At 37.4% G+C, this 13191-nt stretch overlaps 1 protein-coding gene across 2 annotated transcripts in view; it reads left to right on the top strand.

Moving 5' to 3' along the window:
• Nucleotides 1-13191, top strand: part of TBC1D32 (TBC1 domain family member 32) — a 40678-nt gene that overhangs the window by 20360 nt on the left and 7127 nt on the right. For both annotated transcript variants that reach the window (XM_072136730.1, XM_072136731.1), the window contains exons 18-30: nucleotides 1398-1480; nucleotides 2965-3103; nucleotides 4161-4248; nucleotides 5222-5340; nucleotides 6006-6125; nucleotides 6649-6737; nucleotides 7189-7311; nucleotides 9433-9541; nucleotides 10277-10370; nucleotides 11048-11170; nucleotides 11833-11916; nucleotides 12343-12406; nucleotides 12979-13094. In XM_072136730.1, the coding sequence (XP_071992831.1) occupies nucleotides 1398-1480; nucleotides 2965-3103; nucleotides 4161-4248; nucleotides 5222-5340; nucleotides 6006-6125; nucleotides 6649-6737; nucleotides 7189-7311; nucleotides 9433-9541; nucleotides 10277-10370; nucleotides 11048-11170; nucleotides 11833-11916; nucleotides 12343-12406; nucleotides 12979-13094 (1351 nt within the window). The remainder of the gene's footprint in view (nucleotides 1-1397; nucleotides 1481-2964; nucleotides 3104-4160; nucleotides 4249-5221; nucleotides 5341-6005; nucleotides 6126-6648; nucleotides 6738-7188; nucleotides 7312-9432; nucleotides 9542-10276; nucleotides 10371-11047; nucleotides 11171-11832; nucleotides 11917-12342; nucleotides 12407-12978; nucleotides 13095-13191) is intronic.

Here is a 13191-nt window from a genome sequence, read left to right on the forward strand (position 1 = left end):
AAATAGGAGCTGTACTAGGATTTTGGTTAGATACTTGCAGCGCTCACTCATAGCAGAGGGGATGGGGGTGTAGAACAGCTCATTACAAAGAGCAGAAAGCTCTTCAGGCTCAAAGACCCACCCAGAGAACTTGCAGCAGCTGCAAATCTGGATTGAAAGTTTACTTACTACACACAACCATCTGGTTACACAGATGTCCAGGGCCTATACCTAGCACTGTCTGCATTTTATTATGGTCAAAACTGATGAAGAATTCCCTTTATCTAAAATGCATATCCAGAGAGCTGTGCACAGCAAAAAGACTGAGTTAACCCTGCCTGGGAATACATTACTGTCTGTGAAAGAGCCGTGCCTGTGACCAGGGCCTTTTACCAGTGTCTAACCTACCTCCCGCTTTTAGACTTGGCCTTCTCTGCTGCTGAAGTTGGAATGTATTTAGCAACATGGAATGGACAGTAGATTTGATAGATGGAAGCCCTCTGTTGGTGTAAAACTTGTTGGAAAACTTCAAAGTAATTTGCAGTTCTGTTCAGTATAAGCTGTGTGTTAATGACCATTTAAGTAAATAAAACCCCCTTTATTTAGTGTATGGTGTAACTTGAATTGTAGCTGATCCTATACCGTTTTCATTTTGTACACTGCTGTGGGGTTATGAAAGCTGAGCTCTGATTGGTTGCCACGAGCAACTAGAACAGTTTTGTTCTCAGACACTAAATCTCATCATTGCATCTATACATTTACAATAGTCTTTAATGGAAATAAAATTCACATAAAATTGTCATTCTATGTCGACATCACTAAGGGTAGCCATGGGATCTTTAACAGCATATTGCCAATAGAAGTAAACTAGTACATAGCGTCAAAATAAATTTCCCTTTGAATAGGTAATGTTGTATTAGTCTAAGATGGCTATTTACTGTTTCACACTACATTGCATTTTAGATCCATTTTCTCTGTTTTGACAACTCCCTGTTCAAAGGCTTTCAGGCCAAACAGTACATGTAGATGACTTGGATGACACCATTGTTGCAGGCACATTTGATTTGATGTTAATGGATTGCTTTGAGCCGTTTGCTGTCTAGATCAACTAATTAATTACCGTAGGAGGTTTGTGGTCTCTTGTACATTGATTAACCCGGAGAACTTTATGAATGAGCCAGCTTCGGGTAAGACTGAAAAGTTTTAGGGATAGATCAAATGGATTTTTCTGCTAAAAAAAAATGAGTAGTGGGTAAGTATTCACTTTCCATATAATACCCATGGAAGAGATGAAAGCAGTCTTGAGAGCTTGCTTTTATGGCCACTTAAATTAGCGAACGAATAGAAAGGAATAACATTTCCTGTCAATTTGATTGATTAAATATCCTATAATACTCATACCTTTTATTTGTTTACAGACTGCTTTAATTTCTGAAAGAACTCCGACACCTGTTGCAGGGGCCGTGTCTCTTACATCTGGAAGTCAAGATTCCCAGGGAACGTAAGGATAAATTCTAACTTTGTAGCATTATGAGGTTCCTACAAACTAGGACTATGGGATTCTGCTTTTAGTTAAATGGAATCTGATGGGTTTTGACCATGCAGAACTGCTGACACTGGTAGGTAGAAACACTGTGGAGTGGTTTGTGTGTGAACTTGGAAGCAACCCTCTCCATAAATTATCTTATTATTTTTTTATATAAATAAGCATAATGGTGCACTCGGGTTGGGTCTGAGCCTCCTTGTGGACCATCTTTTACTTCTTTGGTGGAACCTGCTGTCATTCTGAGCATCTAGTGCATTATGCAAACTACTCCGTTAACAGAGCAGAACCGACATCACACAAGATCTGTGAGAGCACATGCACAATATTGTACTTTGCGGCTGGAGCCTGTTCAGAGACAGTAATGCTTCTCATGCACCCTGTTAAGGAGATCGCACTGGTTTTGGATGCCATCTTGACTTCTGTCCGCCATCTTAGATACAGCGGCCATGTTCCCTGCCCATTGTCAAGTTAATGTCATGATTCAAACTTCATTTTATGTAACCTGTTTGCTTGCCTGTCATCTAATACACTTTGACATTTAAAGAGAAGCCAGTCTGTCCTTGATGCTACATTATATTATGATTCTGTAGTCTGCTTATCTTCTTCTTCTCAGCAAATTAGTATAAACAATATCTGTATACAAGGTCTCTGAGAACTGAGCACAATTAATTTTTTTTTTCCCCAGAATGTGCTGATGACCAATAACTTTACAGTATACTATTCACGCCTACTCTTCTGTCTGTGATATTATGATTTTGAGATATTAAACGGGAGAAGATCTTTACATACACTAAGAGATTGACGTGTCTTAGTTTTGTGTTGAAGTTCCTGGTACCAGGACAACCATAAAATGGTTAATTAGGACTCACCTTACAAAAGTCAAGAGGGCTGTTGGGGCCCTGCATAAAAATCCCTATCAACCCTCACAGTTCTTGTACGCTGCCTTGCTCCCTCCTCTGGTTACACTTGCTCACTGCAGCAATTTTCTCACTCGTGAGGTGAGCTCTTTCCATCTGTCATGCACAAAGGGAACCAGCACATGATGCTGGCAGAGAGCCAGAAAAGCTAAAATAAAGGATCATAAGCAAGAAAATTATTCGAAAAAGGCAGCCTCGTAATGAATATGGAATGGGCTTTTGGAATCATGTCATCATGTAGAAATGACATTTGTGATGACAAGTTCCCTGTAACTTCTGTACATGAAACCTCAGAAATGGTGTGCTGTGTATTCGTAGGAAGTATTTTAACAAACTATACCATTGAGCATTAACTGCCTACAGATACAAGAATTTACTAAAACAATTACAGGTCCTCTTTAGTGGTTTAGCTTTTCCCACGTTCTTCCATAGCATTTGTTTTCACTCGGATAAGCCCTTATGCATATGAGCATAATATGGAATTTATATAGTATATTCATTGTTGATATGTTTGTGCCTTAGAATGCTTTGGGAGGAATCCTTACTGGACAGTTTGTTAAACTTTGCTTCTACTCCAAGAGGACTTCTACTTCTCCAACAAACTGGAGCCATCAATGAATGCATACAATATATGTTTGGCAGATTTACAAAAAAGCTGCAGGTAACTTGACATTGATTTGGTAGGAATGGAGACCTACTCTAATATTTCGTCTTAAAATAAATGAAAATGTTGTAAAAAAACTTTGGAGTGATTTTAATTTTTAGTTTTCCATATGAATGTTATATAGTTCATTAAATGAGTGTTTCCATTTCAGGAAATTGTTTGTATAATGAAAAGTTTAGACAATTTTCCAATATATGTTCTGTATCAATTCCTTCCTATTTTATACATCTCTGCTTGCTGTCATTCTATAGAACGCTTCTATGTTTACTGAGTCGTGGACCTGTGTGACCATTGATTTCTGTTAACTGGAAATAAACATAGAAGCTATAGAAGGACAGCAAGCAGAGATCTAGAAAACCATGAGGAATTTATACAGAAAGTTTATTGGAAAATTCTATAACTTTTCATTATACAAATAATATTTGCTGAAATGGCAACACACCTTTAAGTAAAGCAGATTCTCTTTGCTTTTTTTCTGCTCCTGCTTTTACCTGGCGTGGGCAGTGTTTCTGGAGAGCAGATAGATGAGAAAGGGAGTCTGAAAATTAACTCTTTCCATACCTTAGAGAATATTTCACTGATGATTTGAGAGATGAGGAGAAAAAAAAAAACGAAATAACGCTCCCATAGAGTAATATGGTTAGTAAAATATTTTTTTTTTAATAAAATAACCAGGCTGTACACTCTTTCCTGTATAGATGGGGGTCTGCAAATGAGTCTCAGGGGCTCCAGGCACCATTGACATCTATGGAGCCTGGAGCCCCTCAGGTTCATTTGCTTAATTTTAAATACCTATTTTTTTTGTAAAAACAAGCACCTAAGAAGCTTAAAGAAGGACAGGACCTGGCAGAGTCAGGTGTTTAGTTTACAATCCTTCATCCTGGTGGTAGATGTCCTTTTAAGGCCTTGGTGGAACAGGCATTGAAATAGGCAATGCTGGGTACTTGTGGTGTTATCTGAGTATTATTTTTTCTTTCATATAAAATGCATTTTTTTACAGTATCACAGCTTTGAAATACACATATTATTTTTTTTGTTTGTTTTGTTTTTACAGGTGAATAGAAGTGAAAAATTTGGTTATGGGGTTTTAGTTACACAAGTAGCAGCAACGACACCTGGAGCAGTAGCACTCCAGAAGTCAGGTAATATTTGTATGCATGAATCAGTTGCTTGATTATTTTACTGTATTTTTATAGTTTTGCAGTCAGAAACTTATTTTATCCTTAAAGAGGTTTTCCAGGATTACAACATTGATAGACTTACGTTTAACATATGAGTAGGCACCCTCAAAAGTCAGCTGTTTGAAGGAAAAGTATGTTCATTTTTACATGGCTCCCTCTCCTTGCATGCCCACTACAATGTTTCTGCATATTGCCTCTATGTTTCTCTACTTTAAAGCCTACACCTTTTATTTAAAGTGCCAGTAGCTGAGGGAAATATAGGACAAGAATCGGAGTATCTCAGAGTGTGTGTTGAGATACAAGACCCCTGCCACATAGGAAATGTTCATGTTTTTATGTATAAAACTGTGATTGATGTTACAATAACTATCAACTGTTATTTTGATTGTTATTGTGATTATAAAATACACTCAAAAGTTGAAGGAGCTGTCTCCAAAAACAAAAAAATCTCATGATTACCTCTGCCCCTGCTCACTCTACTACTGCACTGAAAGTTATGTGCGAATCTTTGCCAGGCTCCGGATGTAAACAGAGGCTGTAGACATGTGTTGCTTCCAGCCTCTGTATACAAACACAAGCCAACAGTGATGGGCGAACGGGAGTGGAGACAGAGATAAGTATGAGTTCTTTTTCATGTTTAGAGACCCTCTACCCCAGTCATTTATAAAAATGTTATAATCCTGGACAACCCCTTTAAGTTTTAAAAGTGAATTTTCCCTATTTGGGTTACCGTATATACTCGAGTATAAGCCAACCCAAGTATAAGCTGAGGCCCCTAATTTTAGCACGAAAACCTGGTAAAAGCTATATTTTTTTTACTCGAGTATAAATGGTACTTGATTTGATTGGTGTTCTATGAATGTGGATTTTGGGGTAGAGCTTTTTTACATCCTTATGCCAGTCCAAGGTGTGTTATTGTCACTATTCACTGCAGGTTTCATCCAGGCTTTTGTCTCGGAGTTGTGGGCTGCCCTTGAATGTGGAAGGGATGATGTCAGGGTTATTCATCCTAAACCCACCCCTGTGGATCCTATAGACAGGAGCTGCCAGAAGGTAAATGTGCACCTCACGAAGACACTACATAAATAATAAAATGAATCTGTTTGGTCGGTTATTAGTTATAAGCAGTTATATAAAGTATTTCCCAATACATTTTATTACTACTTCTACAACTAGGTTATTGTAGACACCATTATTTATATGGCGCCATCATATTCCATAGCTCTTTACAAATCATAGGGGACACATGGAGCTTGGTATCTGGTGTTTTCCGGATAACTGATTTGTTTGCATAAAGCTATGCATGGTGTTTCCTCTATTTTACATTTATTTTGGTGGGAACATGTAAGATTTATATGGTTATTAAAGCACTCTATAACATCATATGCTGGCAAATGTTGTGCCAGCGTATGATGTGAGCCCTACCCCTCCAAGTGCCAATTTTAGGCTCCGGCCTCCTGATAAATCCAGCAGCCGGACGCTCTGCCAAACAATTCTGCACCAAGTCCTGCCTGGAGAAGAATTGCACAAATGCCTGCACTAGTACCTGTAGTTAATGTGCACAAGTGGTGTAGAGGGTGAATTGCAACAAAGTATAGTATCCGCTTAAACGCCGGTACCTATCATTTTTACTATTGTACTTTTGAATTCATATTTTACCAAGTAACAAATATAACCATATTTAAGTGTTTATTTTTTTTTTATTTCTTCTTATTCAGTCTTTTTTGGCCTTGATAAACCTACTATCATCATACCATAGTGTTTATGAGCTACTTGGGAAGCAACATTTGCCTTCAAAGGGTGATTACTCTCTACGTGAAGTCCCCACGTCTTTTGTTGTAAGTAAACAGTAGCAAAGATGGAATTCGGTGTTTAATAATAGGTTCTCAAAAGAGGTTGGGATTGGTCATGGACTTGGGCATGACTAAATCCCTTAAGTGGTGGAGTGAATATGCCCCAAGAAATATGCTGAAAACTTTGGAAGAATAAAAGTTACCATATAGTGCTTAAATATTACAATCCTGAAGATATCGGAAAAAACACACCATATGACAATATCATCGAGGATCCCATTATTTATTAGGTCCAAATATTACTTTTACATAATGACCACTGCCATTGATAATAGCACTATTAGTATAATGATCAGTAAGTTAAGGCCTATCCCGTTGATAGGACCTAACTTTAGTTTGTGGGAAAACCCCTTTAAGGTATGATTTGTGGCTCATATGACCTGATGACTTCATCACAGGCAACCTAGGTTATAGGCTTGCACTAAATGGCCTAAAGTCACAGCTGCCTTTGGCCCTACAAGATGGATGTGTATATGACACTGGGTTATGTTTTTTTTTTCCCTCTAAGGATGTATTTGATCGGCTTGTCATTGTAGATTCAGTCGCCAAAATCAATTCATTATTTAACTATGATCAGTCACACATTTTCGGATTAAGGTGAGTCAAAACATTGACTTGTATTATGTCTATACATTTATTTTAGTAATAACAGGTATTCTATTACTGTATATTGCTATTGCAAATGATGAATTGTTTTGTCTTCACATCTTGATGCATTGTTGTGTAGATTTCTGTAAAGAAATGCACAGATTTACTTAATTACCCACTGTAACGGTGTTATGGGCTCAGAACCTCATCCGGCAAGAAAAATAACCAAGAATATGGAAATATAAAAATAAATGTACTATTGCACCTATTAACCTTGACCTGACTGCACACCAGTGATATATGTGAATTGGGATTCATTGGTTACATCAGTCGCTTTTCATATGATTGCTATTGCATGTTAATTATATAACCTTGTTCCCTACCATAATGAGGAGGCAGTGATAGTTTTTGATATTGCTTTGAAATCTATATATGTGTAATGTATTTGTTCCATTTTCAGATTATTAAACGTCTTGTGCTGTAATCTTGATGTGCTGTTACTTCTGGAGTCCCAGTACAAAGTATGTGAGATGCTTTTTAATGCCCAAAGTGAAAACATTGCAGACTCTTCCACAGGTTCCCAGTAAGTAGCAAGAAGAAATATCCATGTTCTGTAACATATGAATGTATGCTCAGTAAATTAAAGTGGTTGTCTCCCACAAATCACCTGGTGATGAAACTACAGTTTTAAAAAAGATATGGTTAACGTAATATTTCAAATGAATAGTAAACGTAAAGGTATCTGAGTGAGGTCCATAGTGAGAAATGCTCTTTTGTCATGCTTCTGCATCCTTGACCTCTTCCCGCCAATGCCCTTTTAGTTTTTGCTGTTTCATTTTTTGCTTCCCTTCTTTAAGAATCTGTAATATTTTTTTTTCAGTTTACTGAGCTTTAGAAGAGCTCGTTTTTTGCATAATAAATTGCACATGCCATGTACTAGAATGCAGGGATGTATTGACATTTACATTGATACCATTTCTAGGACTATACAACATTTTGATAAATTTTCATGAGTTTGGATATTTGGGGACTATTTTCCCTCATGGGGTTCACCTTCAGGAATAACCATTTGTGTACAAATATATGTAAATTAGAACTTTTGGTATACACCGATAGCTCACGTTTATGATTGTTATTGCTTATTTATTTTTTTATGAGTTGTAGGGAAAGTGGGATGAATTGAACTTTTAGGTTTTTAAAAATAATGCTTTACCTTTTTTAGTTTTAAATACTTCCTCGGGAACTAGGTAGTCTGATCAATCCTACCATACAATTCCATACTATAGCATAGTAGTTTTTGCTTATGATCTATTACCATGTGCCACCATATTTCTGCAGAAACAACAGGTCTGGGGTCTTATAGTTATAATCAACCTTATACCGTAGTTATGTTGATGAATTGTTTCTCCCTGATGATGCCACAGGAAGGAACAATCACAGCCATTAATCGAAAGCTGTTACATGCCGCCGGAGCTCTGTCGGCGGCATATAAAGGGTTGACACCTGCAATTGGTGCCAGCACCAATTGCGGTTGTTAACGGTGGGTGTTGTTTGCAATATACACAATATGCACGTTGATGCGGTGAACAATATACTTCTTTCTTCTGTTGTTTGCAATATGCAGCAAACACCCATTCTGTATGGGGATGTCTCAGCACATGTAGCAGCAAGGGGATAGAGGAGGTCTGTATGGTAGTAAGGGGATAGAGGAAATTTAACATCAAAATCAAGCATAGTAAACCAGGGATACTTACTTATAGAAACAAGTAACCATGACTGTAGTAATCTTCTCATATTTGTTATCAATGGCAACTTTTAAAATTATTCTAATGATCCAGAAGGGCTATGGGGGCCTTTGCACTTCCCTTATTCCCTGACTGCGGCTGCCGCGAGATTACAACAGTCAGCGGGAAGTGCTGAGGAAGCGGGGAGGAGAGACTGCCTGTAAAGCTACAACATGGATGGGCTCTGGAAAAACCCACAGAAACCTTCTGGCTCATAAGCATAATGTTAAAAGTTTATTTTAGAAGGAAGGAGAAAAAATATAAGCAGTTTGCCACAGTCATGTTGCCTGGATCTATGAGTAAGTGTCCATGGTTTTCCATTCTTGATTTTGATGGCAGATTTTCTTTAAAAAGCTGAACTGGGCCCAAAGCAAGAAGCCTCTCCAGATCAGAAGAATTCGGAGTACGGCTACATTCACACTGCCGTATTGGAGACGTGTGTGTGTGTGTATATATATATATATATATACAGCCAATATACGTCCCCCATACATGTGCGGCTCCGTCCCCAGTGAAAAGGTGGGACATGTTCTATCTGTCTCCGGAATACGGCGTTGTGCCCGCCACTGCCATTTAACGGGCAACGGCAGTGTGAATGTAGCCTAATGGAAAAAATATGATAAAATAGTAGTAAATACCCTGCAGCCCTAGCTCATGGTCCTTTTTTTAGGACCGGATTGTACTGATTACAAATGATGGAGTGAGCCGCTGAGAAGACTGTATCAACAAAAATATGAGGAAATGAATTAGCATGATTTGTAGCACAAAGTATTTCAGGAAAAGCACTGTTGTCCTTTTATTTTTCTTACATCAGCAAGGACAGGGCTAGTTATGTCATTTCCTAAGTGTGAAATCTGGGAAAATGATATTGACTGTTTACTCTACTTTTATGTAACTATTTTATTTGCATGCATTTACAGAAATATCATAATAGATGGTCTTTCTGTGGAGAGGAATCATATTTTGGTGAGGATGAATGTAATTGGAGGACCACACGAGCGTGTTTTACCGCCTAGAGTGATGCTTAAGGTGATGGTCATTGCTTTCATATGTTTCTCAATTCCAGTTCCAAATGCTAAGTTAGTGAACACTTTATGATTTTCGGAAATAATGGAGCTTATCCAACAAAAAAATAAATGTGTGCAAACAATCTTGTACTACATTCTGGGTCTCATACCCACAATCGTGTGCATCTTCTGGGCATTGCAACATGGTTGTTACTTTTGTGGTGAGGTAAGAGACACTGCATGCAATATAGAAATCATTAGTGCTGTGAATGTGCAGCGAATTCCTATGTGTGCCGGAGGCCTTAGGTAAGATTTTAACTCCAGACTAATGGCCACAAAGGCAACAACATAGTGCAATGAGACACAAGCTCATCATTATTAGAAGCAGGATAAAAATTGACACCTCAAGATTCAAAACACAAACACTGCAATATAGAGACCTCTTAATATACCATATGTTGGAAGTATAAGGGTTCGTCCACATGGCAGTATTTGGCACATACTGTCAAATTTTCCCTTGGTCTGTCAAAGTCTCTTTAGATGTGTATAAAATTCCTCTATGGCAAGGAGGTATCGTTTGCAATAAAAAAGTTTTACGCTGGACGACTCACCCCTGTTAAATACATATTAGATAGCTGTCCAATAAAATTGAAAATGTAATGAACAGAGAAATTAAAAGTGTGCAATAAACTTTATTGCTTTCTAGACATTTCCTGTTTCTAAAATATTTGACCTTATGTGTAATGTCTTTGTGTAGAGTAACGATCCATATCCTTGGCCAATGTTTTCATCCTATCCTTTACCAAAATGCTACATTCCAGAAGTATCTGGAACTGAAGATCTTAAACAAGGTATGTATTTTGCATTTCGGTATTCACTATGAAACTTAGTCGTTCTACAGATATAATAACACCCTGTGTATTATTTTTTAATACCAGTACAGGCAGTCCCCGGGTTACATACAAGATAGGGTCTGTAGGTTTGTTCTTAAGTTGAATTTGTATGTAAGTCGGAACTGTATATTTTATCATTATAATCCCAGCCAGAACTTTTTTGGTCTCTGTGACACTTAGATTTTAAAAATGTTGGGTTGTCATAAGAATCAGGATTAACAATAAAACTTCATTACAGACACATTTGATAACTCTTAAAGCTGTTTATTGTAGCCTGGGACTAAAGTACAATAAATTACCAATATCCAGAGGTCCGTTTGTAACTAGGGGTTGTATGTAAGTTGAGTGTTCTTAAGTAGGGGACCGCCTGTAGTTCTATTTTTGTGGTTGAATACTGGTGGTAGTCACTAGTAGCAGTAATAGATGCTGGGGCAGAATTCATAAGCATACAACTTATTTTTAGGTAGGACCAGCCTTGCACCTACTCCCAAGGACAAGCCTGCAGTCTGTCCGTGCTTCTCCTTACTCTCTGCACTTTGTAGCAGCTTTCTCCCCAAAGATGACAGATTAAGGAATATAAGCAATTGATGACACCTCTATTAATGTAAAGAATATTGTTTTTCTTATTTCCCTAGACCAGGAACTTATAAAGGTTTTATCTTCTGGAGACACAGACCAAAGAGTAACCTGGTTAGACAATTGTAAAAGACTATTCAGTAGAGCTATGAAAAACAATCCTGGATCACTAAGAGGATTGGGTGAGTGCTGGGTGTTTTTTTTTTTTTTTGGTCCTCCCCCATTTTACTTGCCCGTTTTAATTGCTTGAAGGATATAATCAAAGAAATGCAAGAGGTGAAGACAAAAACACAGACATTTACTGGTTTTCTTTTACGGGCAGTGGCATTTATACACTTAAAGGGGTTTTCTGACAAAACAAGTTAGGCCCTATCCTGTGGAACATGCTGATCGGTGTGGGTCTCAGAAAATGATGCTCTGCAATCTTGTCAGCTCCATAGAGATGAATGAACCTGAATAAACATGTGCGGCTGTCAGCTCCACTCATCTCGGGTATTGACGAGGGGTCCGAGGTATTCTGATCAAACACCCCCCCCCCCCCGCCCGTTCTCGTGATCTGTGGGGATTTCATCGCTGAGACCTCCCCATTCAGCTAGTTAGGCCCCATCCGGTGGATAGGGCCTAACATGTTTAGTGGGATTATCCATTTAAAGGAGAGCTTCAATGTTGCACAATACTTTAAACAAAGTTAAAGGGGTTGTTACGTCAAGTGTATAAGAAGAAACCCAAGCTTAGAGAGGAATAACCTGTGCAATATTGCTTATACATTGAGGAGAGGTTGTGCTTGTTTATGTTATTATATGTCTTACTAGTCAAACTCAAGCATGTCATTTTCTTCTTGTAGTATATGGAGAATTATTGGAGAAATGTATATCACACATGTATGAAATTCCTTCTAACTGCATTTTTGGAAGTTCTGAATATAAAGGTAAGTTGAATTCATTGATTTTTTTTTTTTTTCCGTGAACTGGTAATTTATAGCATAAGCTCAGGTTTAACCGCTTGTTGATTAGCATGATCATGATTAATAGATTAAAATAATACATGGTGGAAGGTGCACGCGCTCTACTTGCACAATAAACAAATATTAATACATTTCCACCTCACAATATAGACATCCTTGGTATCAAGGATCCTAAAACATCACAATTCTGTGTAAATAAATAATGAATGGGTCCCCTCAGATATTTGAATCAAAATACAAAAAAAAATCAAAAACACTACTACTTCAAGACAACAAAACAAACACAGAGGGAAAAATTTATACACCATGACCCAGAGTACTTGGCTGTATACTGCAATGTGTACATTTTATAAGATTTATAATATTTTATTTTATTTTTTTTTAATCTAGATTCACATTTACCAAAGGGAAGTCTTACAACCTCACAGAAACTGGGTGTCAAGATTGTTGTAAGGTAAAATTTATGTAAAGTACCTTATATTATATGTGCCAACAATTCAGTTACCATACAATCCTATAGGGCTGACCATTTCCAAAAATAATCTCTTTATTTTGACAATTTGCTTGAGTATAATCCATTGTTATATGCATATGTATACAATAAGTGCACAAGTGCCAAACAGTGGCACCAATTAAACTAATTAAAAATTGATCTACATAAAGTCTGTCCTGTTAACCTGTATTTCAGTAATATACCAAATCAAGTTATTATGTCGATCTCTTGCAAGGCCATCCTGCAGTTGATATAAGAAAAATGCAAATAAGGATAAATGTTATTACATGGTCAAAACATGACCCCTCACAAGAGGCATCACCTTCCTCTTTACTAAATGACCCTAAAGATAAGTCATCAATGATAAAAAGCAGGTTAAAAAAAAAAATATATATATATATATATATATATGTGTGTGTGTGTAATATATAGAATATATTACACATTTGAGACAGTGATATCCCAAATTTTCAAATGTTTCAGGTTTGTATTTTCTTTCTTTACTTCAAATAATGTATATGTCTCTTCCTTAGGTATGGTAGACATCTAGGTGTTCTGACTGGTAACAAAGAGCAAGATCTCACAAAGCTTCTTCAACAGTGTCAATATTTCCTTCAACAGCAGCAGGTGTCTGTCAGCTCTCCATTACGTATCCTTTGGTTCCTAAAGCATCTTGAAGTGATATTGTAGCTGAAAGAGAACCGGTCGCCACATTTTCACATCTATTGACAGGTTCCTACAGAATC

The sequence above is a fragment of the Engystomops pustulosus genome, chromosome 2 (genome assembly GCF_040894005.1).
Source record: "Engystomops pustulosus chromosome 2, aEngPut4.maternal, whole genome shotgun sequence".
In the NCBI taxonomy this organism is placed as follows: domain Eukaryota; kingdom Metazoa; phylum Chordata; class Amphibia; order Anura; family Leptodactylidae; genus Engystomops; species Engystomops pustulosus.